The sequence below is a fragment of the Tetrao urogallus genome, assembly GCF_951394365.1.
Source record: "Tetrao urogallus genome assembly, chromosome: 20".
NCBI classification, from domain to species: domain Eukaryota; kingdom Metazoa; phylum Chordata; class Aves; order Galliformes; family Phasianidae; genus Tetrao; species Tetrao urogallus.
In genome coordinates, this window is record NC_136833.1 from 5,888,492 (window position 1) to 5,905,824 (window position 17,333).

Consider the following 17,333-nt stretch of genomic DNA (forward strand, 5'->3'; position numbering starts at 1 on the left):
CACGGCGCTGGTGGTTTATTTGGGTCTAGCTAGGTGCCGTGCTGCTGGTGGCCGTGGTGGGGCCTGTTCAGGTGCTCTCCTCATCGGGCTGCGGGCAGTCCAGCCAGTACTGCGCGATGGAGCGCGGGTAGCGGGGCTGCACCAGATCCACGCGCTTGGTGCGCAGGTTGACACGGTAATACTTGTCTGGGGGGGGACAGAAGGAGCTGTCAGACCTCGCTGCCAGCCCCGCGCTGTCCCAAAGCATCCCCAGCGCCAGGGGGCAACTCTCCTCCAGACTCACCGCCTACGAAGAAGTAGACGCTCTGTAGGGTCTCACACTGCGATCCTGACAGCCAGTCTCTTTCGGTGTCGGTAGATTCGGAATCGTTGTTCAGCCAGCCCCAGAAACCCAAATTCAGAGTGCGATGGTTCCTGTACCTCTTGCGGTGGCGACGGGAATTCCTCCTGCGGGGCTGCCGGGATGACACGTAGATCCTGCCGGCCATGGCAGCATCCAGTCTGTTGGGCACCCCCCGCCAGTCCCTGCTGATGAGCCGTGGGCTGCTCGCCCCAACTGCCAGAAAGCATGAGTTAGAGAGCAGCAACACGTGGGCACCGGCATCTGGCCCACAGACATCCCGCAGTGCCTGCCCCGAGGCACAGGGATGCTCCAAAGGGTCCGTGGTGCGATGGGATCTGCATTGGGATCTTGCCCAGATGTAATGTCTCTATGAGTGGATGTGGTGGGGATCACAGAATCACAGAATCACAGAATCACCCGGGTTGGAAGGGACCTCAAGGATCATGTAGTTCCAACCCCCCTGCCTAGCAGGGCCACCAAACATACACATGGGATGGGTTGGTGTTTGCACCCAGTGATCTTAGAGGTCTTTTCCAACCTTAATGGTTGTACGAGGGGGCACGGCGGGGAGGGGTTGACCATTGGACTCGATGGCCCTGGAGGTCCATTCCGAAATTAAAGATTCTACCTATGATTCTGTGAATGGGTACAGTCGGGAGGGACGGGCGGTTGGACTTGATGTCCCAGCACTTACCCATCCTACTACCGAAGAGGGAAAAGAAAATGTCCTCCCAGCTGTCACGGTTCATGAAGGCGTAGTGGTTGAACACGGTGGAGGGAGAGGACTCATCGCACTCGGCCTGCGTGGGCTGATGGGCGAAGTCGTAGGACCAATAGTACTCACCTAGAGGAAGGATATGGGGTATCACTGTGGTACTCGGGGCTGAGCAGCAGCTGGGGGAGCAGCATCCTGCCCATGGCCTCCGTGGGGATCAGGAGGGCTGGCTGTGTTACCCTTGAAGAAGTAGACTCGCTCATTGCCGTGGTAGCTGTGTGCTGGGAGGGCAAAGGCAGCGTCGATGTCATTGGGGATACCCTCAAAGCCCTCGGAGATGTCGCGTGGGTACCCGGGGTCCAGGGCTCCGTCATCAAAGCGCCAGTACCGGCTGCCCTGGGGAGGAGCAGGCAAGTTGGCAAGGTGACACTGGGTGTGAGTGTGCTGGGCATGGGGATATGGGGACATCCAGAGGTATGTGGATACATCTGTGCTGGGGATGATCATACGTAGGGACATCCAGAAGCCACCATGTGTATGTGGAAAGTCCCAGGGTGGGGAAAGGGGAGGTGGATGCTGTGACCAGCAGAGCTCTGCCCACCTTGAAGAGATACGTCTTGCCCTGGCAGTTGATGCGTGTGAAGGCTGCGTCAATGGGGCCCTCAATGCCCCAGACATCACTGATGAGCTTGGGGTAGCCGGGCCGCACGCTGGACTTGTCCAACTCATAGAAGTATTTCCCTGGGAAGAGAGAAGAAGAGGGGGGTGGGAGCTGAGTGACCAGCACCAGGTGGCAAGGGAAACATTGAGCTGCCAGAAAAAGGGCTGTGGGTACCTCGGAAAGCATAAAGGGAGCCATTCTTCAGGTCGGTGAAAGCATTGAAAGGTTTCCTGCTGCACAGTTCCTCAGGCTCATCCTCCAAGCTCGGGTTCCTGGTCCCATAAGACGTAGTGATGGTGGTGGTCGTGGGGTGGAGCGTGGGCACCTCTGTCTCTACCGGTGTCTCCTCAGTGGCCGTGTTGATCTCCCGTGTCGGTAACAGGGACGTGTGTGGTTCTGCGGGGTGTTCTGTGGGTGCCAGTGTCCCTGTGGGCCCTACTGTGCCAGTGTCAACGGGGAGGTCGTAGTCGAGGTACTCATCTTCCGGCAAGGCAAAGACATCTCCTCGTGTCACTGTGGAGGGGACAGGTTGGTCGCAGAGCCCCAGGTGTCCCCATGCCAGCTATGGGTCCTCCCAGGGCACTGAGTGTGATGGGATGTGTCATGGAATTTTGCTCAACCTTCATTAGTCTATGAGCAGGCATAGTGGGGTAGGGTTGGTGGTTGGCCCTGTCCATCCTAGAGGTCCTTTCCAACCTTAATGAGTCTATGGGCTTTGAAGTAATGGCAAAGACATCTCCCTGGATCACTGCAGAGGGGACAGCTTGGTCACAGATCCCCAGGCGTCCCCACATTGGACATGAATCTTCCCAAGGTACTGAGCTCTGCAGCACTCTAGTGCCAAACCCCAGTCCTGCCATTGCCCCATGGACACAGGACACTGTTGGGAACCCTGAACCACCGAGGCCGGTGGCAGGGGACATGGATGGCAGCAGGGCTGGTACCTTTGGCTTTGCAGACAGTGGAGTAGTCAGTGCAGCAGCTCTGGTAGTAGTTGCAGAGGGTGTCACACTGGCATTTCTTCAAGGCGTTGAAACCCTCATCACAGCGACCTTCACAGGAGTCTGCAAGAGCACAGAGGGAGCACAGTAGGGTGAAGGCAAACATGATGACATCCCCAACCTCTCCGTGGGCACCCGGGTGGCATTTCTCCCCACTCTGCCACGCAACGAGCTGTGTGACCCAGCAGCAAGGATTTACCTGAGATATCCATACCATCACCCCATCCCCATGGCAGTCAGCAGGGCAGGATTGGGGCTTACCTTCAGCAGCACGAGTTGAGGCAAGCAGGGCCAGCACCAGGACAGGCAGCAGCAGCCTCATGGTGGGCAGCCGGGAGCGCAGCCCTACTGTGACTGAGCAGGACGCGGAGCTGGGGCCCCAGCATCCACTGTTTGCTCAGCCTGCCCCAGAGAAAACAAACAGGGCAAGGTCAGTGCATGGGATGATGGGCAGCGCTCTCCCTCCTGCTCTCCTCCCTTCTTAGTCCACGTCGTGTTTGGGGAAAAGCTCTGTGCGTGTGCTCACAAGTCGGAGGGCTTGGGGGATTGCTGCCTTGCAGGAAGCCTGGCAGCAAGAAGGGAGACCTGAAGGATGCAGGCAGAATAGGGGGCCGCTGCCCAAGGGGGTTGGGGTGAGCAGCCATAGGCAGAGTGAAGCGCTGTGCACTTTCGCTACACTAGGCAAACAAAAGCCCGTGTATTTTGCTCCTCTCGTTTCCTTTCTGACCAAGCTTTTTGGTTACTAATTAATGTCAACTCAGCTCTTTTGGCGGCTCCTGATAACTGCAGGATGGTTATTTAATCGGGGGCAAGGAGCAAATGTGCACGAGGTGACGGTGCTTCCACTCTGGATGTTTCATACTGCTGGGGTGCTGCTGGGGCAGAGCTCCACTGGGGAATGCCCATCCTGGGGTGGCCACAGTGCCACTCCGAGTGACAAAATTTGGGGAGAGAAGACAGCCCTGTGGGCTTTCCCCAAGCCAGGCTGGGCACAGCCAGTTCCTGGATTGGCTGCTCCCTCCCTTGCTCGGAAGACCTCTGGTCTGGTGCCCAGTGAGGTATTCCCAGCTCTGGTTGAGCAATAGGATACGGGGCAGGGCTCCTCCTGCAGCCCCCTCACCCCACTCCTCCCCCCAGATGGGGTTGGCACCATCGCTGGGTGCAAGCGAGTGTTGCACTGCCTTCATCCCATACCCACATGGCCAAGAGTGGGGGTAAACAGAGGGGCTGGGGACCCCCAGAGCAGCAGCAGAGGCTGGGCAGCACCAAAACCCCATTACCCACAGCTGCCCCCTGACCATAGGCTCAGACCGAGCTGCTCGCTGCTTCCAGGCTCCCAGCCACCTCCCCACTCTCAGCTCCCACCAATCTCTTGATAGCCTCCCAAGAAGCAAAGCAGAACAAAACAAAGCTCTCTAGGACAAGGCAAAGGGAAGGCCTTGAATTCTGCCCCCTCCACAGCAAAAAACCCTGCATCACAGCACCGCGACCCCTGATAACGACTCATCAAGGAACTGCTTACTGGTTCTGTGCCTCCTTGCTGCCTCCTCTGCTGTCTGCTGTCTGCGTCCCTGTGTCTCTTCTGGGTCCTAGGAAGATTAGAAGTGGCTCTGTGGCATCACAACATCAGCTTGGATTTAAGTCTGGGGCTGAGCTGTTTTTGGAGCAGAGGATTTAAGCCGCTCCTCCCAAAGCATTTCTGCCCTGAGCACGTCTGGCCTGGAAAAAGGAAATAAAAGGGGCCCAGGGTGCCTTGCTCCTTCTTTTATCATGCAAATCCCGAGCCCACCCAAGAGCTGCTCTGAATTTCCCATGCAGCGGTTACTCAGCGCCGCGCACGATGTGCACCGCGTCCAAAATGCGGTGCCACGGCCACCACGGCGCTCCCTTCCGCAGGGACGACCATAGAAGCCTCCGGGGCGTATGGGGAGGGGGGACATGGAGACAGCGGGGCTGGGCAGGGGCTGCGTGCAAGAGGAGGGCCCTGGGCATAAGGGGGGGCTGCAGCGGTGTGAGCCCCTCCTCGCAGAGGCGGCGCTTGGATTGGGTGACATCAGCCGCGGGCGAGCCGGGATGCTGAGCGTGGCGCTGCCATCGGGTCCCCACCCTGCGTCCCCAAAAAAGAGTCCTGCCCGGATGGTGCCAGCAGGCGGGCCCTGAGGATGCTGCGCTAAGGGATGTCGATGGTGCTCACCCTGCTCGTCTCCGTCCATCGGCTGTGCCGGCTCTTCGCCATGTCTGGTGCGGAGAGGTTGGCGGTACCCGAGTGCGTGAGCCAGGCGGGATGCTGGGCTGCGGGCGGCTCCAGGGAACGCCGCGAGGTTTCCCCCGGGGTGAATTCAGACATACGGGCGGCTCTGGAGCGGATCCTGCCCGCCCTGCAGCGCTCCATCGCCTGTGCCAAGCAGGCTGCGGGCCCCGCTGAGATGGGGAAAGCCATCGCTGAGATATTCCAGCTGGTGGAGGAAGCCTGGGGGATGCCCACGCTGGGCAGGGATGTGGCCAAAGCACTGTGTGATGCCATCCGCCTGGAGGGAGGCCTGGACCTGCTGCTCAACCTACTCTACACGGCCGAGCTGGAGACCAAATGCCAGGCAGGGCAGCTGCTGGAGCAGATCCTGGTGGCAGAGAACAGGTGAGTCCATCAGGAGCCCCTCATACCCCTTAAGTTTCTGAGTGCTCCCAGTTCCTCCCCCCTGCTTGCATGCAGGATTCACAGCTTGTTGGCCCAGCACAAGGGATGCTGGCATGGAGTTGGGAAGTTCCATGAGCATCCCAGCCAGGTGTCCCTAAGAAGCCCATTGGGAGATCTGGGTGGTTTGTCTGCATCAGGGCATCTCACTCCAAGGAGGAATGACACAGCTGCCCCCTGACCATAGCCATAGCAGGAGGAGGAGGAGCAGGAGGATGAAGCTATTTCCCAGAGACTTCCTGCTGCTGACCAGTGCAGGCCGTAGGTTGGTGGCCATGGGAGCACCCAACTCATGGCTCTGTGGAAGCTGGAGGTGAATGTGCTGAGCCACGGGACAGGTGAGAGGTGTCAGGTCGTGCTGGAGCAGCATCACCAATGGGGTGGAAGCATGAGGGTGTGCACCAGCATGTGTATCAGCATGCACACGTGGCACCCAGCACCACCCAGTGCACTGCTCACATCACCAAAGGGTGATCCCCATTCTGTGATCACTGTTCAACCCTTTATCTAAAACCCTGCCAGACTCTTGCAGCTCTGCTTGTTGGGGTTGGTGCCCCAAACCGTTGCTTAGGGAACATGCTGAGAAATCCTAGCCAGAGTTGAGGGTCTCGCTCCAGCTCTGTGTGCAGTGTATCTCACTCCCAGATCGAGGACTCGCAGCCCAGCCTTTGCTGTGTGCTGCACAAAGAAGCAGAGCTAAATAGGGAAAGCCCATTAGAGTGAATTAATCCCAGGAGCCTCCGTGGCACGGTCAGAATGCAGCACTCAGCTGTCTGCTAGGAGAGTGCCAGAGCTGCTCCAGGAACAGTTGGAGGCCCCCGGCCCCATCGATAAGTGGGGCCCATGTCACCAACCCACCCACAGCCAGGCTGGCAGCCAGCCCAGGGCGCAGGCTTTGTTTCCAGAGCTCTCCATGGCGTCGGCTGCCAAATCCAACCCAAGGTCAGCACCAGTCACATGGCTGCAGCCTTCCCAGAAGTGCTTGTGCCCCCAGCCTGGAACTGCTCGTGCTTAGACCTCATGCCCATGACCCAGCAGCAGAGTGCCCAACATTGCCCCCTTCCTCACCCTTTGGGCATGGCCCCATCCCGCTGTCCCCTTCCAAGAGAGCACAGGGCTGCAGAGTGGCCGTGTCTCCGTGTGTGGGGGACTGTGCTGAATGTGGACAGGGCTAGGATGGGATCTGCTGCCTGTGCTGATCTGCAAAGTTGCTGCTGCTGGTGGCACAGGGCCAGAGCTCCCATTGCTGCATGCTGTCATTGGCAGCAGTTGCTCAGCCAGGTCCTCAGCTTGGTAGCAACACAGGGAGCAGCCAGCTCTGGCTTAGAGGCAAATGAGTTTTCACCTGGAGCATGATGAAGGGAGCCTATAAACAGGAGGGGAGTCAACTCTTTGAAAAGGTAGATAGCATCAGGACAAGGGGAAATGGTTTTAAATTGAGGGAGGGAAGATTTAGGTTGGATGTCAGGAGGAAGTTCTTTACCATGAGAGTGGTGAGGTGCTGGAACAGCTGCCCAGAGAGGCTGTGGATGCCCCGTCCATCCCTGGAGGTGTTCAAGGCCAGGTTGGATGGGGCCCTGAGCAGCCTGGTCTGGTATTAAGTGGGGAGGATGGTGGCCCTGCATGTGGCAGGGGGGGTTGGAGATTCATGATCCTTGAGGTCCCTTCCAACCTGGGCCATTCTGTGATTCTGTGATATTCCTAACCTGCCATTAGCCTACCCTGTGCTGCTGATTGTTATGTGTGTCTCACCTGGAGCAGGAGATGAGCGCAGCACACGAGGCTGTGCACCCCTCACCCTGCACCTGGAACTCTTTCATTTCTGCAGCTGGCAGCACATCTGGCAGCTGTGGTCCACGGATCAACATTTGGCTGTCATGGCACAAACACCACCGTGGTACAAGGGGTCCTTATGGGGTCTTCTCCCTGCAGGGACCGGATTGCCCGGATCGGTCTCGGTGTGATCCTGAACCTAGCCAAGGAGCGAGACGTTCCCCAGCTGGCTCAGAGCGTCTCTGGCATCCTGGAGCACATGTTCAAGCACACTGAGGAGACCTGCTCCCAGCTCATCTCTGACGGGGGCCTGGACGCCATCCTCTACTGGTGTCGCTGGACAGACCCCGTGGTGCTGCGGCACTGTGCCATGGCCTTGGCCAACTGTGCCATGTATGGTGGGCAGGGCAACCAGCGCCTGATGATCAAGAAGAAAGCGGCCGAGTGGCTTTTCCCATTGGTGTTCTCAAGAGATGATGAATTCATCCGCCTGCACGCCTGCCTGGCCATCGCCGTGCTGGCCACCAACAAGGAAATCGAGAAGGAGGTGGAGCGCTCTGGAACGTTGGCTCTGGTGGAGCCGTTTATTGCCTCGCTGGATCCGGAGCAGTTTGCCTGTGATATGCTGGGGAGCAGTGACAACAGCCAGGGCAGGACAGCTGAGGACCTGCAGCGCTTGGTCCCCTTGCTAGACAGCTCACGGCTGGAGGCGCAGTGCATCGCCGCCTTCTACCTGTGCACCGAGGCTGCCATCAAGGCCAGACAGAAGAAAACAAAGGTAAAGGGTAGGTTGGAAGGAGAGGTAAAAGGTAGGTTGGCTGGAGGGAAGGACGTGCAAAAGGGCAGCGATGCCACAACCGTGTCCCGATGTTCTCTGTGCCCCTTGAGCTCACTAAGTGCCCCAGCCCCAGCTTGTGGGCAGGAGGAGGGGAAGCCAAGTGATGCCTCTTCCCACTGTGCCCACAGGTTTTCAGTGAGATTGGGGCCACGCAGAGCCTCAAGAGAGTGGTTTGTTACTCCACCAGCAGCACCACCTCCTCCCTGGCCAAAAAGGTGCTGCGTCTGATAGGGGAGGAGGTGCCCCGACGCATCCTGCCCACTGTTCCCAACTGGAAGCCCTGCGAGGTGCAGACGTGGCTGCAGCAGATTGGATTCACCAAGTTCTGTCCAAACTTCTTGGTAGGGCTGTGTGCCGGGCAGGGACACCTGTGGGCAGGAGCTGTATTTCCTTGGTAGGATCTTTGCAGCCTGGATTTCACTTGGCAGGAGCACCAGGTGGATGGGGACATTCTCCTGAGGCTGACAGAGGAGGAGCTGCAGGAGGATCTGGGGATGGGCTCCAGCATCACCCGAAAGAGGTAGGAGTGTTCCCACCTATGGCATAAAAACCACAGAGGGGTCCTGCAGGTTACCCAGAAGGACACAGACTTACCTGAGCCCTCCTCCCTTAGCTGAGCTCCTCTGCATCCTGAGGATCTGCAGCCACACGGCTGTTTGCCTCCATTTACATTTTTCCTTCTACACCATGACACGTCGGTATGCTCTCTCCTAAACACATGGAATCAAACACCTCCAGGCCCTGCCTGGACCAGCAGCACCCCATCCCCACTCCATGCTTCCATTCATTGCTTTGCCAGGTTTTTCCGGGAGCTGACAGAACTGAAAACCTTCGCCAACTACTCCACCTGCGACCGCAGCAACTTGGCCGACTGGCTGGGTAGCATTGACCCCCCGTTCCGCCAGTACACCTACAACCTGCTGACCTGCGGCGTCAACCGCAACCTCCTGCACCGCGTGACGGAGCAGCAGCTGCAGGAGGACTGCCACATCAGCACCGGCTTCCACCGCGTCCGCATCCTCTCTGCTGCAAGGGGTGCGGGAGCATCGAGGGTTGGTTGGGGCAAGCGGTTGGTTGGGCACTTTTAATTGTTTTCATTGCTGTTGGCTCTGCTTAGAAACGCTTCATTCTCCTGTAACGTTGCAAACGGCATCCGATGGGACCGATGTATTCATCAGCTACCGCAGGAGCTCAGGGTCGCAGTTGGCCAGGTGAGTCCCACGTGCAACGGACAACACTGTGGTGCTGGAATTGAGCTCACTGCATGGTGGAGGAGCTCATTCCCTGTCCCATCGCCTCCATCTTCCCCTTTCTGGCACTGATTTACCTTTTTTCATGTGGTCCTGGTGGAGCTCGTAGCAGGGAGCCCAAAGCCTGGGCAGCCTGGGCTGACAGCAGGCATCTCCAGCACTGTGCCACTTGCTGTGCTCTCCTCTCACCCTCAGCCTGCTGAAGGTTCACCTGCAGCTGCATGGCTTCAGTGTGTTCATCGATGTGGAGAAGTTAGAGGCAGGGAAGTTTGAGGACAAGTTGACCCAGAGCGTCCTGAGCGCCCGCAACTTCGTGCTGGTCCTCTCGCCCCACGCGCTGGATAAGTGCATGGCAGATCCTGAGTGCAAGGACTGGGTGCACAAGGTGAGGGATGTGACACAGGGAGCATAGTGTGTGCTGGAGCAGGAGGTGATGGGTTGACGTGGCCGTGCCCTGAGCACCTGGGTGTTCCTGCAGGAGATCGTGACAGCCCTGAATTCTGGAAAGAACATTGTCCCCGTCACAGATCATTTTGAGTGGCCTGATCCAGAAACACTTCCCAAGGACATGAGGGCTGTCCTGAAATTTAACGGCATCAAGTAAGTAAGGGGAATCTGCCACGCTGTTAGCTCCTTAACTTGCATAAACAGTGATAAAGAGCATGAGACAGTTGGGAAAAGCAACGAGGGAGGTAGCGGAGGCCAAAGGGGAACTGAGTCACTCCAGGAATTTCAGAGCATGAGGGACCAAAGTCTCACGCATCTCCTGTGGAGAAAAGAGGAGCTGCACCGAGCCGCCTCGCGGCATCTCAATGGAAAACTCGGCTCCCGTTTTTCTCCCCAACACAGGTGGTCCCACGAGTACCAGGAAGCCACCATCGACAAAATCATCCGCTTCCTGCAGGGCCGCTCCTCCCGGGACTCCTCAGCAGGGTCAGACAATGGCTTGGACTGTTCCCCTCCCATCATGCCGACCTAGAGCCAGGACGGAGGCCACATCCCCTCCAGAGACACGCAGGTGACCCCTTTTGATATGGGGCCCAATTTCTCCCATAGGTTTTCCCTATCCCAGTAGCGCTCCTTGCCCTCCCTCCCGCAGGACCTGACCCACCTCCTGACTCGAGATGAGGCCGGGGGCAGACCTGGGGTGTAGCAGCCCTGGGGAGGACAGGCTGCCATCCAAATCCTCATCCAGAGTGGCGGCACCTCCTGAGGATGCAAAGCAGGGGGACTGGTGGGGTACAATGCAGGAGGACACAGGAGGGAGAGACCAGTGCAGAGAAAACAGCTCATCATTATGCTCATAAGGTAATGGCAGGAATGGGCAAACAAAGTTAAGCCCTCATCAAGTCCCTGTGTTTGGGGAAGATAACACATGCAAGGCTTCTAAACCACTGGGCAGGAACTTTCCCTTCCCTGGGGATATCCCTGTATTACAAGAGCTCTTCCCCTCTTTGAGGCCTTTCCCTCCTGATGCTGCAAAACCACTTTGTGCTCTTAGCTCTGCCGGCTGAAGTTTGGCTTTAGATCACGAGAAGTTTCCAAAGGGCTTTTGCAAAAAGTGCTTTTAAAATCATACCCTCCCCTCCGTCTGAAACCTCAGCATTACCACCCTATCAGGTGCATTTATACACACAGCACGGGAGGCTGAACTGGGACTCTGGAAGTAAATCCATGCAGATATGGAAGATGCTAAATGCTGTACCGTGGAGATATGATGCACCGGCTGTATTTTATTCTGTGGTTGGTGCTCCGTGGCACATGTCTAGAACATTCAGGTTGGAAAAGAGCTCTCAGATCCCCATGTCCAAACCCAACCGGCCTCACCCACTGACCACCTCCCTCAGTGCCACATCCCCATGGTTCTGGAACACCTCCAGGGATGGGGACTCCCCCACCTCCCTGTGCAGCTGTGTCACTCCATCATCACTCCTCCCCCCTGCTTTCCCTGAAGCCTCACTACATGCCCTAACTAGCAGGAACTCACATTACCTCCTGGCTTAGATCCATGAAGGTATCATGAAAAGTAAATTCTGATGCTTAATCAGAGCTTTATAGATTGCTCTTATCAGCTCACAGTTAATGGCATCTTTGCACCCCAGTGAAAGGTTAATAGCTGTATCTGCCCAGCACACATGGACACAGTGCTGAGGAAACCAACGCGTGAGCCCAAAGGTGAATCTGCCAAAGCATACAAGCAACATGTGAACTGCTTCAGGGAAAAATCCTGACTAACTTACTGAAGGTCAAGGCCTCCACAGCCATTAAAGGACCTCCACTCAAACACTGCGTTCTCCTTCCTATAATAACACACAACATGATTTCGTATCGTTTCCCAGGAGCTCTCTAGCACTCCTCCTCCCCATGCACCACTCAGTGCAGACAAGTTTTACTTGCCCCCTGGACACGGGTGTCTCAGCCACCACCCGACCTCTTCCCATTTCCCTGCTGTGATTATCTTCACCCTCATGAACTCACTCTGCTTTTGACAGAACATCCTGTCCTCAGTCACTCCCAGCCTTGGCAGGCACTCCAAGGAGATAAACACATTCTGTTCGTTATCCCTCTCCCTTGTCATGTCAAAAAGTTGTTCTACAAATAAATATGGTTTACACTCTGAATCTCAACCTCTGTGCCACATGCTTTTCTCCCTGCAGAGAAAACACTTCCTCTCTTACTGTCTCAGTCTCTCATCCTCTGCTGAGGTGTGATGCACACTCTCCAAGCACAATTCTCCGCAGGGACACACATTTTGGTCTGTCTTTGCATGGGCTGATGGAGCTCACTGCATCACAGGGACTCTACCTGCTGGTTGCAGGTAGATCATGTCTTTGCTTGCAGTTCTTGGAGGGGAGCCTAGAAAAACTTCAATTTTCTAAATAGACCATAACAGTTCCTATTGAATTTCTCCGTTGCAGGCACGCTGACACAAAAGCAGAGCTGAGCCAGCACACCAGTTTCACTTCACTGCACAACATTTAGCTGTTATTGTTGGATGCCGTGGAATCTGTCGGTAGATCTACAGGCTCATGGACTCCACAGGTTCAGCCACATGCAACCCTGACAGCATGCCCTGCTCCTGCAGGCAGCCAATCCAGGGCTTGGCCAACGAATCAAGCCACATCACTCCAACTTACATCCACTGGCACAGCCACACGGACCGAGCAGTGTAACACAAAGTTCCCTACTTCTCCACTTCCTCACTCCTTGATTCTATCTTTACCACCCACTCTTAATGAACAGGGAACAAAGTGGTGCATAAGCATTTCGCACACATGGCTAAAGACGGAGTAAGGAAGGGCGAATCTCATCAACAGCTGCAAGAGGAGAGCAATCTTTTGAAGAGCCATAAAAGAAAATGGGGGTTTTATTCACTCTGAAAGTAATCTGACCACTAAGCAATTGCACATTATTGCAGACATCAGAACTCTGTGTTCAACGCAGTGTACACAGAACCGATGGTTTATGGCAGCATAAAGAAAATAGGATTGAAGCAATATAGTTAATGTTTTGAAAAGAACAATTACAAATACCATGCATGTGGAGGTTTGCTTGTTGCCATCAACATGTCCTAGAAGGGCAGACATGAAGTCACTGGCAAAAAATCATGGGTGCCCCTTACACAAAAGAAGTTTTACTTCCAAAGACATTTATACTGTTCCCTTAGCAGCTCAACCCAACACACCACGGGCTGATGAGGAAGGACTGCTTCTGGCTCTGCCATTTGATTTCACAATCACAGAATCACAGGACCATTCAGGTTGGAAAAGTTCTCTCAGATCCCCAACCCATCCTTCCACATTGACCCACTCCTCAGTGCCACATCTTCACGGCACCCAAACCACCTCCCTGGGCAGCTGTGCCACTGCATCACCACTCTCGCAGAGAATAAATATTTCCTAATATCCAACCTGAGCTGCTGTGAGCTGCAGACAGACCATTGGCACTCATAGCAACAAGCACTTCTAGCACATTTTCTCCTTAGACCTCCACTGTGATGCTAAAGCTATCTCAGTGAACAAGGACAGCAATAGCACTCCCATGGAAAACTACTGGCCTGCAACATTCCTATGACTTTTAATCACAGCACACTGATTTGGAGCACAGATGTTCTTAAAGCAGAACACAGTCAGGCTGCCTCACCCTGCAAGCTCTGGTCTGGGCCTCACCCACACCAACAGCTCAGCTGCTGCACACTGTGCTACTCAGAATACCAATTAAGCCAGAATTCAACTCTCTCTCATTATCCATCCCCACCGTCACTTTACAAACCAAACTCAACCCAATTCAACTCAACCCAACCCAACCCAGACCAATTAAACCCAACCAATTTCAACCCAAACAAACCCAACTCAACCCAATCCAACCCAACCAACCAAACCCAGCCAACCCAATCAAACTCAACCCAGACAAACCCAACCCAACCACTACTGGTCTTGCACTGCTTTTACTCTCGATTGGCTTTTGAGTAGTCCCTTGGGTTCTCTGTAATGAGCAAGCAGACATTCACATCTGCACGTCAACTTTTCCCTGGCTCTCAGAGCCATGACTTCCAACTTTTGGGCATTTAAAAATCAGTGAGGACAACCAAGGTGTCCCTCAGACACTGATCTGCTCTGCAAGTGAAGAACAAACAGCAGTCTATGGACAGACAATGCCAGAATGGCCAATTCCTCATTGCTAAGCTGCTACTCAGCCATCTGCAGGAGACAAGGAAGCATCTGAGAAGTGGCTGTACTGAAGGTTGGAGTCCTGGATTTCTATCCACCTAAGAAAGAAAGAAATAAAGAACAGTCAGCGCTGTGAAGGCACACTGAGACTTTGCTGAATGAAGTCAGCTTTAAAGTTTCAAAGGAACAGAACAAAATGATCCTGCCAGGAGCTGTTGCACTTCTACCACAAACCTCAATGTATTTTCTCTTCCAGGGCATTCAATTCTTATCATGACAAAACTTCCACTTTAATTAGCAGAGAAACAATTGAACAGAGACTCCTATGAGAACTCCATCTCTTCCATAAAGGAAGATGTGCAAACTCAACTGCAGAATTTGGATTCTGTTCTAAGAGTGGAATGAGACTTGGAAGGTCTCTGAGCATGGACCAGCACAGTTCTCAGGCTATAGGTTTATCGCAAGGACTTATGACAGAAGAAAAGGGGGTGGAAATTAGAGACATGGTTAGTGGGCATGGTGGTGATGGATTGGTGACTGGACCTGGTGATCTTAGAGGTCTTTCCCAACCTCAGTATGATCTATTATTCTGTGAAATGAACCTGCATCTCTGCTGATGGGGGCCCTGAACCCTTTCCCATATGCATAACTGAAAAGAAGCCTTGCTGAGCCCTTATCCTAAGACTAAATAATCATTCTTATATTACACTCCACGATTTCTATGGCAGTTTAGAAATCCGAAGTAAGTTACCCCATGATGGCTGCTGGAATAAAGAGAACGATGGCTCCAAAAAGAAAGGGGAATCCCCTCATGAAGTGCAAGGTGGAAGGGTAGAGGGAGTTGAACACCCCTGTAGCCACAAGTGAGCACAGCCCTTCCACACAGGCAACAGAGGCAAAGAGTGCACCTGCAAAAGAGACAAGATGTGAATGGTGAGAGAGCCATGTAGCAACACCAACACTGAGATTTCCAGGCATGGTACCACTGGAGCTGACCAGGGATGTTATCTATCAGCTGGATTACCAATGCTTCAGAAAGGGTTATATAAATCTGTTTACTGCCAGGCATATCTTATCGCTTGTTAAAGATTAAGTGCAGCACAGGGCTGCATTTTATAGGCTTAGCATCATAAATATCATGTGTATACCACCTTCATTCTTCAATGATGCAAGAAATCCAATTTTGCCAAGTCCCCCTCAGGTCTATCCCACCTCACTTCCCCCCTCCCTGCCTGCAGAAGCACTTCCATGCAGTGTGTAACACCGAGTGCAAGCTTTTCTCATGAATTCCTGGACGAAAGGCAAACACATCTTCCTCAGGATTATCCATGATCTTTCACCATGGTCAATGATACAACCCTCTAACAACGCTAAGTTTCTTCCCACTGTTACTGATCTACAGAGAAAAGTCACAGCCAGGGAAATCACTAATATCCGCTTGTTATATAATCCGTTTAACTCTTGCTTCTCAGACCCTTTGAAACGAACTGATGAGTGGATGACCTGTTCCCGAGCGTGAATGCAATGTTTTCCATCTTGCTTTCTATTTTTTGTCCTCATCTTGAAAATGCAGTGAGCCTAAATGGATAAATACTGACAACTTCGAGCATCACCCTAGCTTTGAAGGTGAATGCATGGGCACAGGAGTACAAAGGAGTTAGGGAAGTACCAACCTACCAATGCAGTTTGGTTTCAATGTCCCACCAAGACAAGTGCTTTGGGACACGGCTTAAGTGCACTTAAGGCCAACTCCTTACCCTGCTCCGTCTCACTGACCAGCTTGGAGAGCTTGGCTCTGATAACTGGAGTAGCTGCCATGGACAGGAACATAATCCCATAACCTGTAAGCAAGATATGGTACATTAGGGAAAGCTCAGCCGAAGACGTGTTGAATTAAAATCATAGAATCATAGATTAACGTTGGAAAAGATCTCCAAGACCACAGAGTTGAATCATCAACCCATCCCTATCATGCATGCTAAGCTGTGTTGGTCAGTTGGACTCAATGATCCATACGGATCCCTTCCAGCTTGGGATAACCCATGACTCCGTGATTCTATGATCAACTGGCATTTCCAAGCTACGCCCCTAAGATGAGAGGACTTAAGAGCTCTGCGTCACCTGTAAACATCAGTGGTGTTGTAGTAGCAAGAGAAATCACCACCAGCCCAGCAATATTGGAGATGAGTCCTATCTCTGCCACCCAGGTGTCCTCCAGGCAGAGCTGCAGCAGCCGCAGCCCCCCCAGGCTGCTCAGGTACGCCAGGTAGCTGGCAGCTGAGCCGAACCCAATGAGATCTGAGGCCCAGCAGAGCGGGGAGCCAAGTTCATACAAAACATAGAGGTCTTTGGTTCCGAAATGGACAGTGACAAGAAGAAAGAAAGCCAACGAGTAGAGGGCAAGATTCCTCCTGGAGCTCAGGTTTTCCGGGGCCATGTACAGCTTGTAGACAGCCTTGTAGTGTTGGAGAGTCAACAGCTTGGCTGCTCTCTGCTGCTTCACTGTTTCCTGCAGACACAGAGCAGCATAAAGGGCAGCAGCGAGGCTGGCGGCAAGCACCAGCCAGAAGGGGTTGATGTAACCCTCAGCTTTACGCCACTGGCCACCACCAAGGCTGGCCACCATGCCCGCCACGCCAAGGCAAGCCTCGAGGATGGCCACGCGGAAGGTGCGGGCGCGTTGGTCGCTGCTATCGGCTACGGAGGCGAAGCAGCCGGCCAGGATCAGGTTGTAATCCCCCAGGAGACCGCTGACCACGCGCCCTAGGAGCAGGTAGGCGACGTGCAGCCGCAGGTACATGACGAGGAGGTACACGGCCGCCTGCATCGCCATGCCCACCGCCGGCAGTACCAGCACCGGCCGCCGGCCCGCGCTGTCGCTCCACGGCCCAAAGAGAGTCACCGAGAACAGCCCGACGAAGAAACCCCCCAGATTGATGTAGAGGTTCCAATGGGCGACCGACGCTTCCACCTCCTGAAAGAAAAACGCACGGTGATAGGGGGGGCGGGCACGGCCATCCCAACAGCTCCCCGCCGCCATCCCCCAGCGCTCCCCACCTCCCGCAGCGGCTCGACGGCTCCGCTGCCGTTCCCGCAGCCGTCGGGGCTGCTGCCATTGGGGCCCACGTAGCCGCGTTCGGCCCCCAGCCGATCCCATAGGTACTGGGTGGCCAGCGGGCCCTGCAAACCGAGAGCCAGCGTGGCGAGGAAGAGCAGAGGCTCCACGGAGAGAGCGGGGAGGCAGCGGCGGGCGGGGGGCGGCGGTGCGGGAGGGGTAGCGGCGGTGGGGGGCTCCGACGGGGCGGCCATGGCTGCGGAGGAACGGGCGGAGAGATCGACAGAGCGGCCCCACCTCCGGCTCCGCCCCACAGATGGGAGTGGGGAGGATCC

At 54.9% G+C, this 17,333-nt stretch overlaps 3 protein-coding genes across 3 annotated transcripts; 1 reads left to right on the top strand and 2 right to left on the bottom strand.

The window, feature by feature from the left end:
- Positions 1-67: 67 nt before the first annotated feature.
- On the bottom strand, positions 68-3,042 carry VTN (vitronectin; the record flags this gene model as incomplete). The annotated part of the gene is made up of 8 exons (XM_079545348.1): positions 68-186; positions 284-556; positions 1,038-1,187; positions 1,298-1,454; positions 1,660-1,799; positions 1,894-2,232; positions 2,664-2,783; positions 2,982-3,042. The coding sequence occupies 8 exons, from the start codon at positions 3,040-3,042 to the stop codon at positions 68-70; spliced, it is 1,359 nt and encodes a 452-aa protein (XP_079401474.1).
- Positions 3,043-4,897: 1,855 nt separating this feature from the next.
- SARM1 (sterile alpha and TIR motif containing 1) lies at positions 4,898-10,252 on the top strand (the record flags this gene model as incomplete). Its single annotated transcript, XM_079544998.1, has 9 exons — positions 4,898-5,355; positions 7,345-7,963; positions 8,152-8,364; positions 8,452-8,543; positions 8,823-9,058; positions 9,141-9,234; positions 9,469-9,658; positions 9,752-9,873; positions 10,123-10,252. 9 exons carry the CDS (start codon positions 4,898-4,900, stop codon positions 10,250-10,252), a joined length of 2,154 nt encoding a protein of 717 aa, XP_079401124.1.
- Positions 10,253-13,965: 3,713 nt separating this feature from the next.
- On the bottom strand, positions 13,966-17,252 carry SLC46A1 (solute carrier family 46 member 1; the record flags this gene model as incomplete). Its single annotated transcript, XM_079545182.1, has 5 exons — positions 13,966-14,041; positions 14,695-14,851; positions 15,701-15,784; positions 16,065-16,917; positions 17,001-17,252. 5 exons carry the CDS (start codon positions 17,250-17,252, stop codon positions 13,966-13,968), a joined length of 1,422 nt encoding a protein of 473 aa, XP_079401308.1.
- Positions 17,253-17,333: the final 81 nt, after the last annotated feature.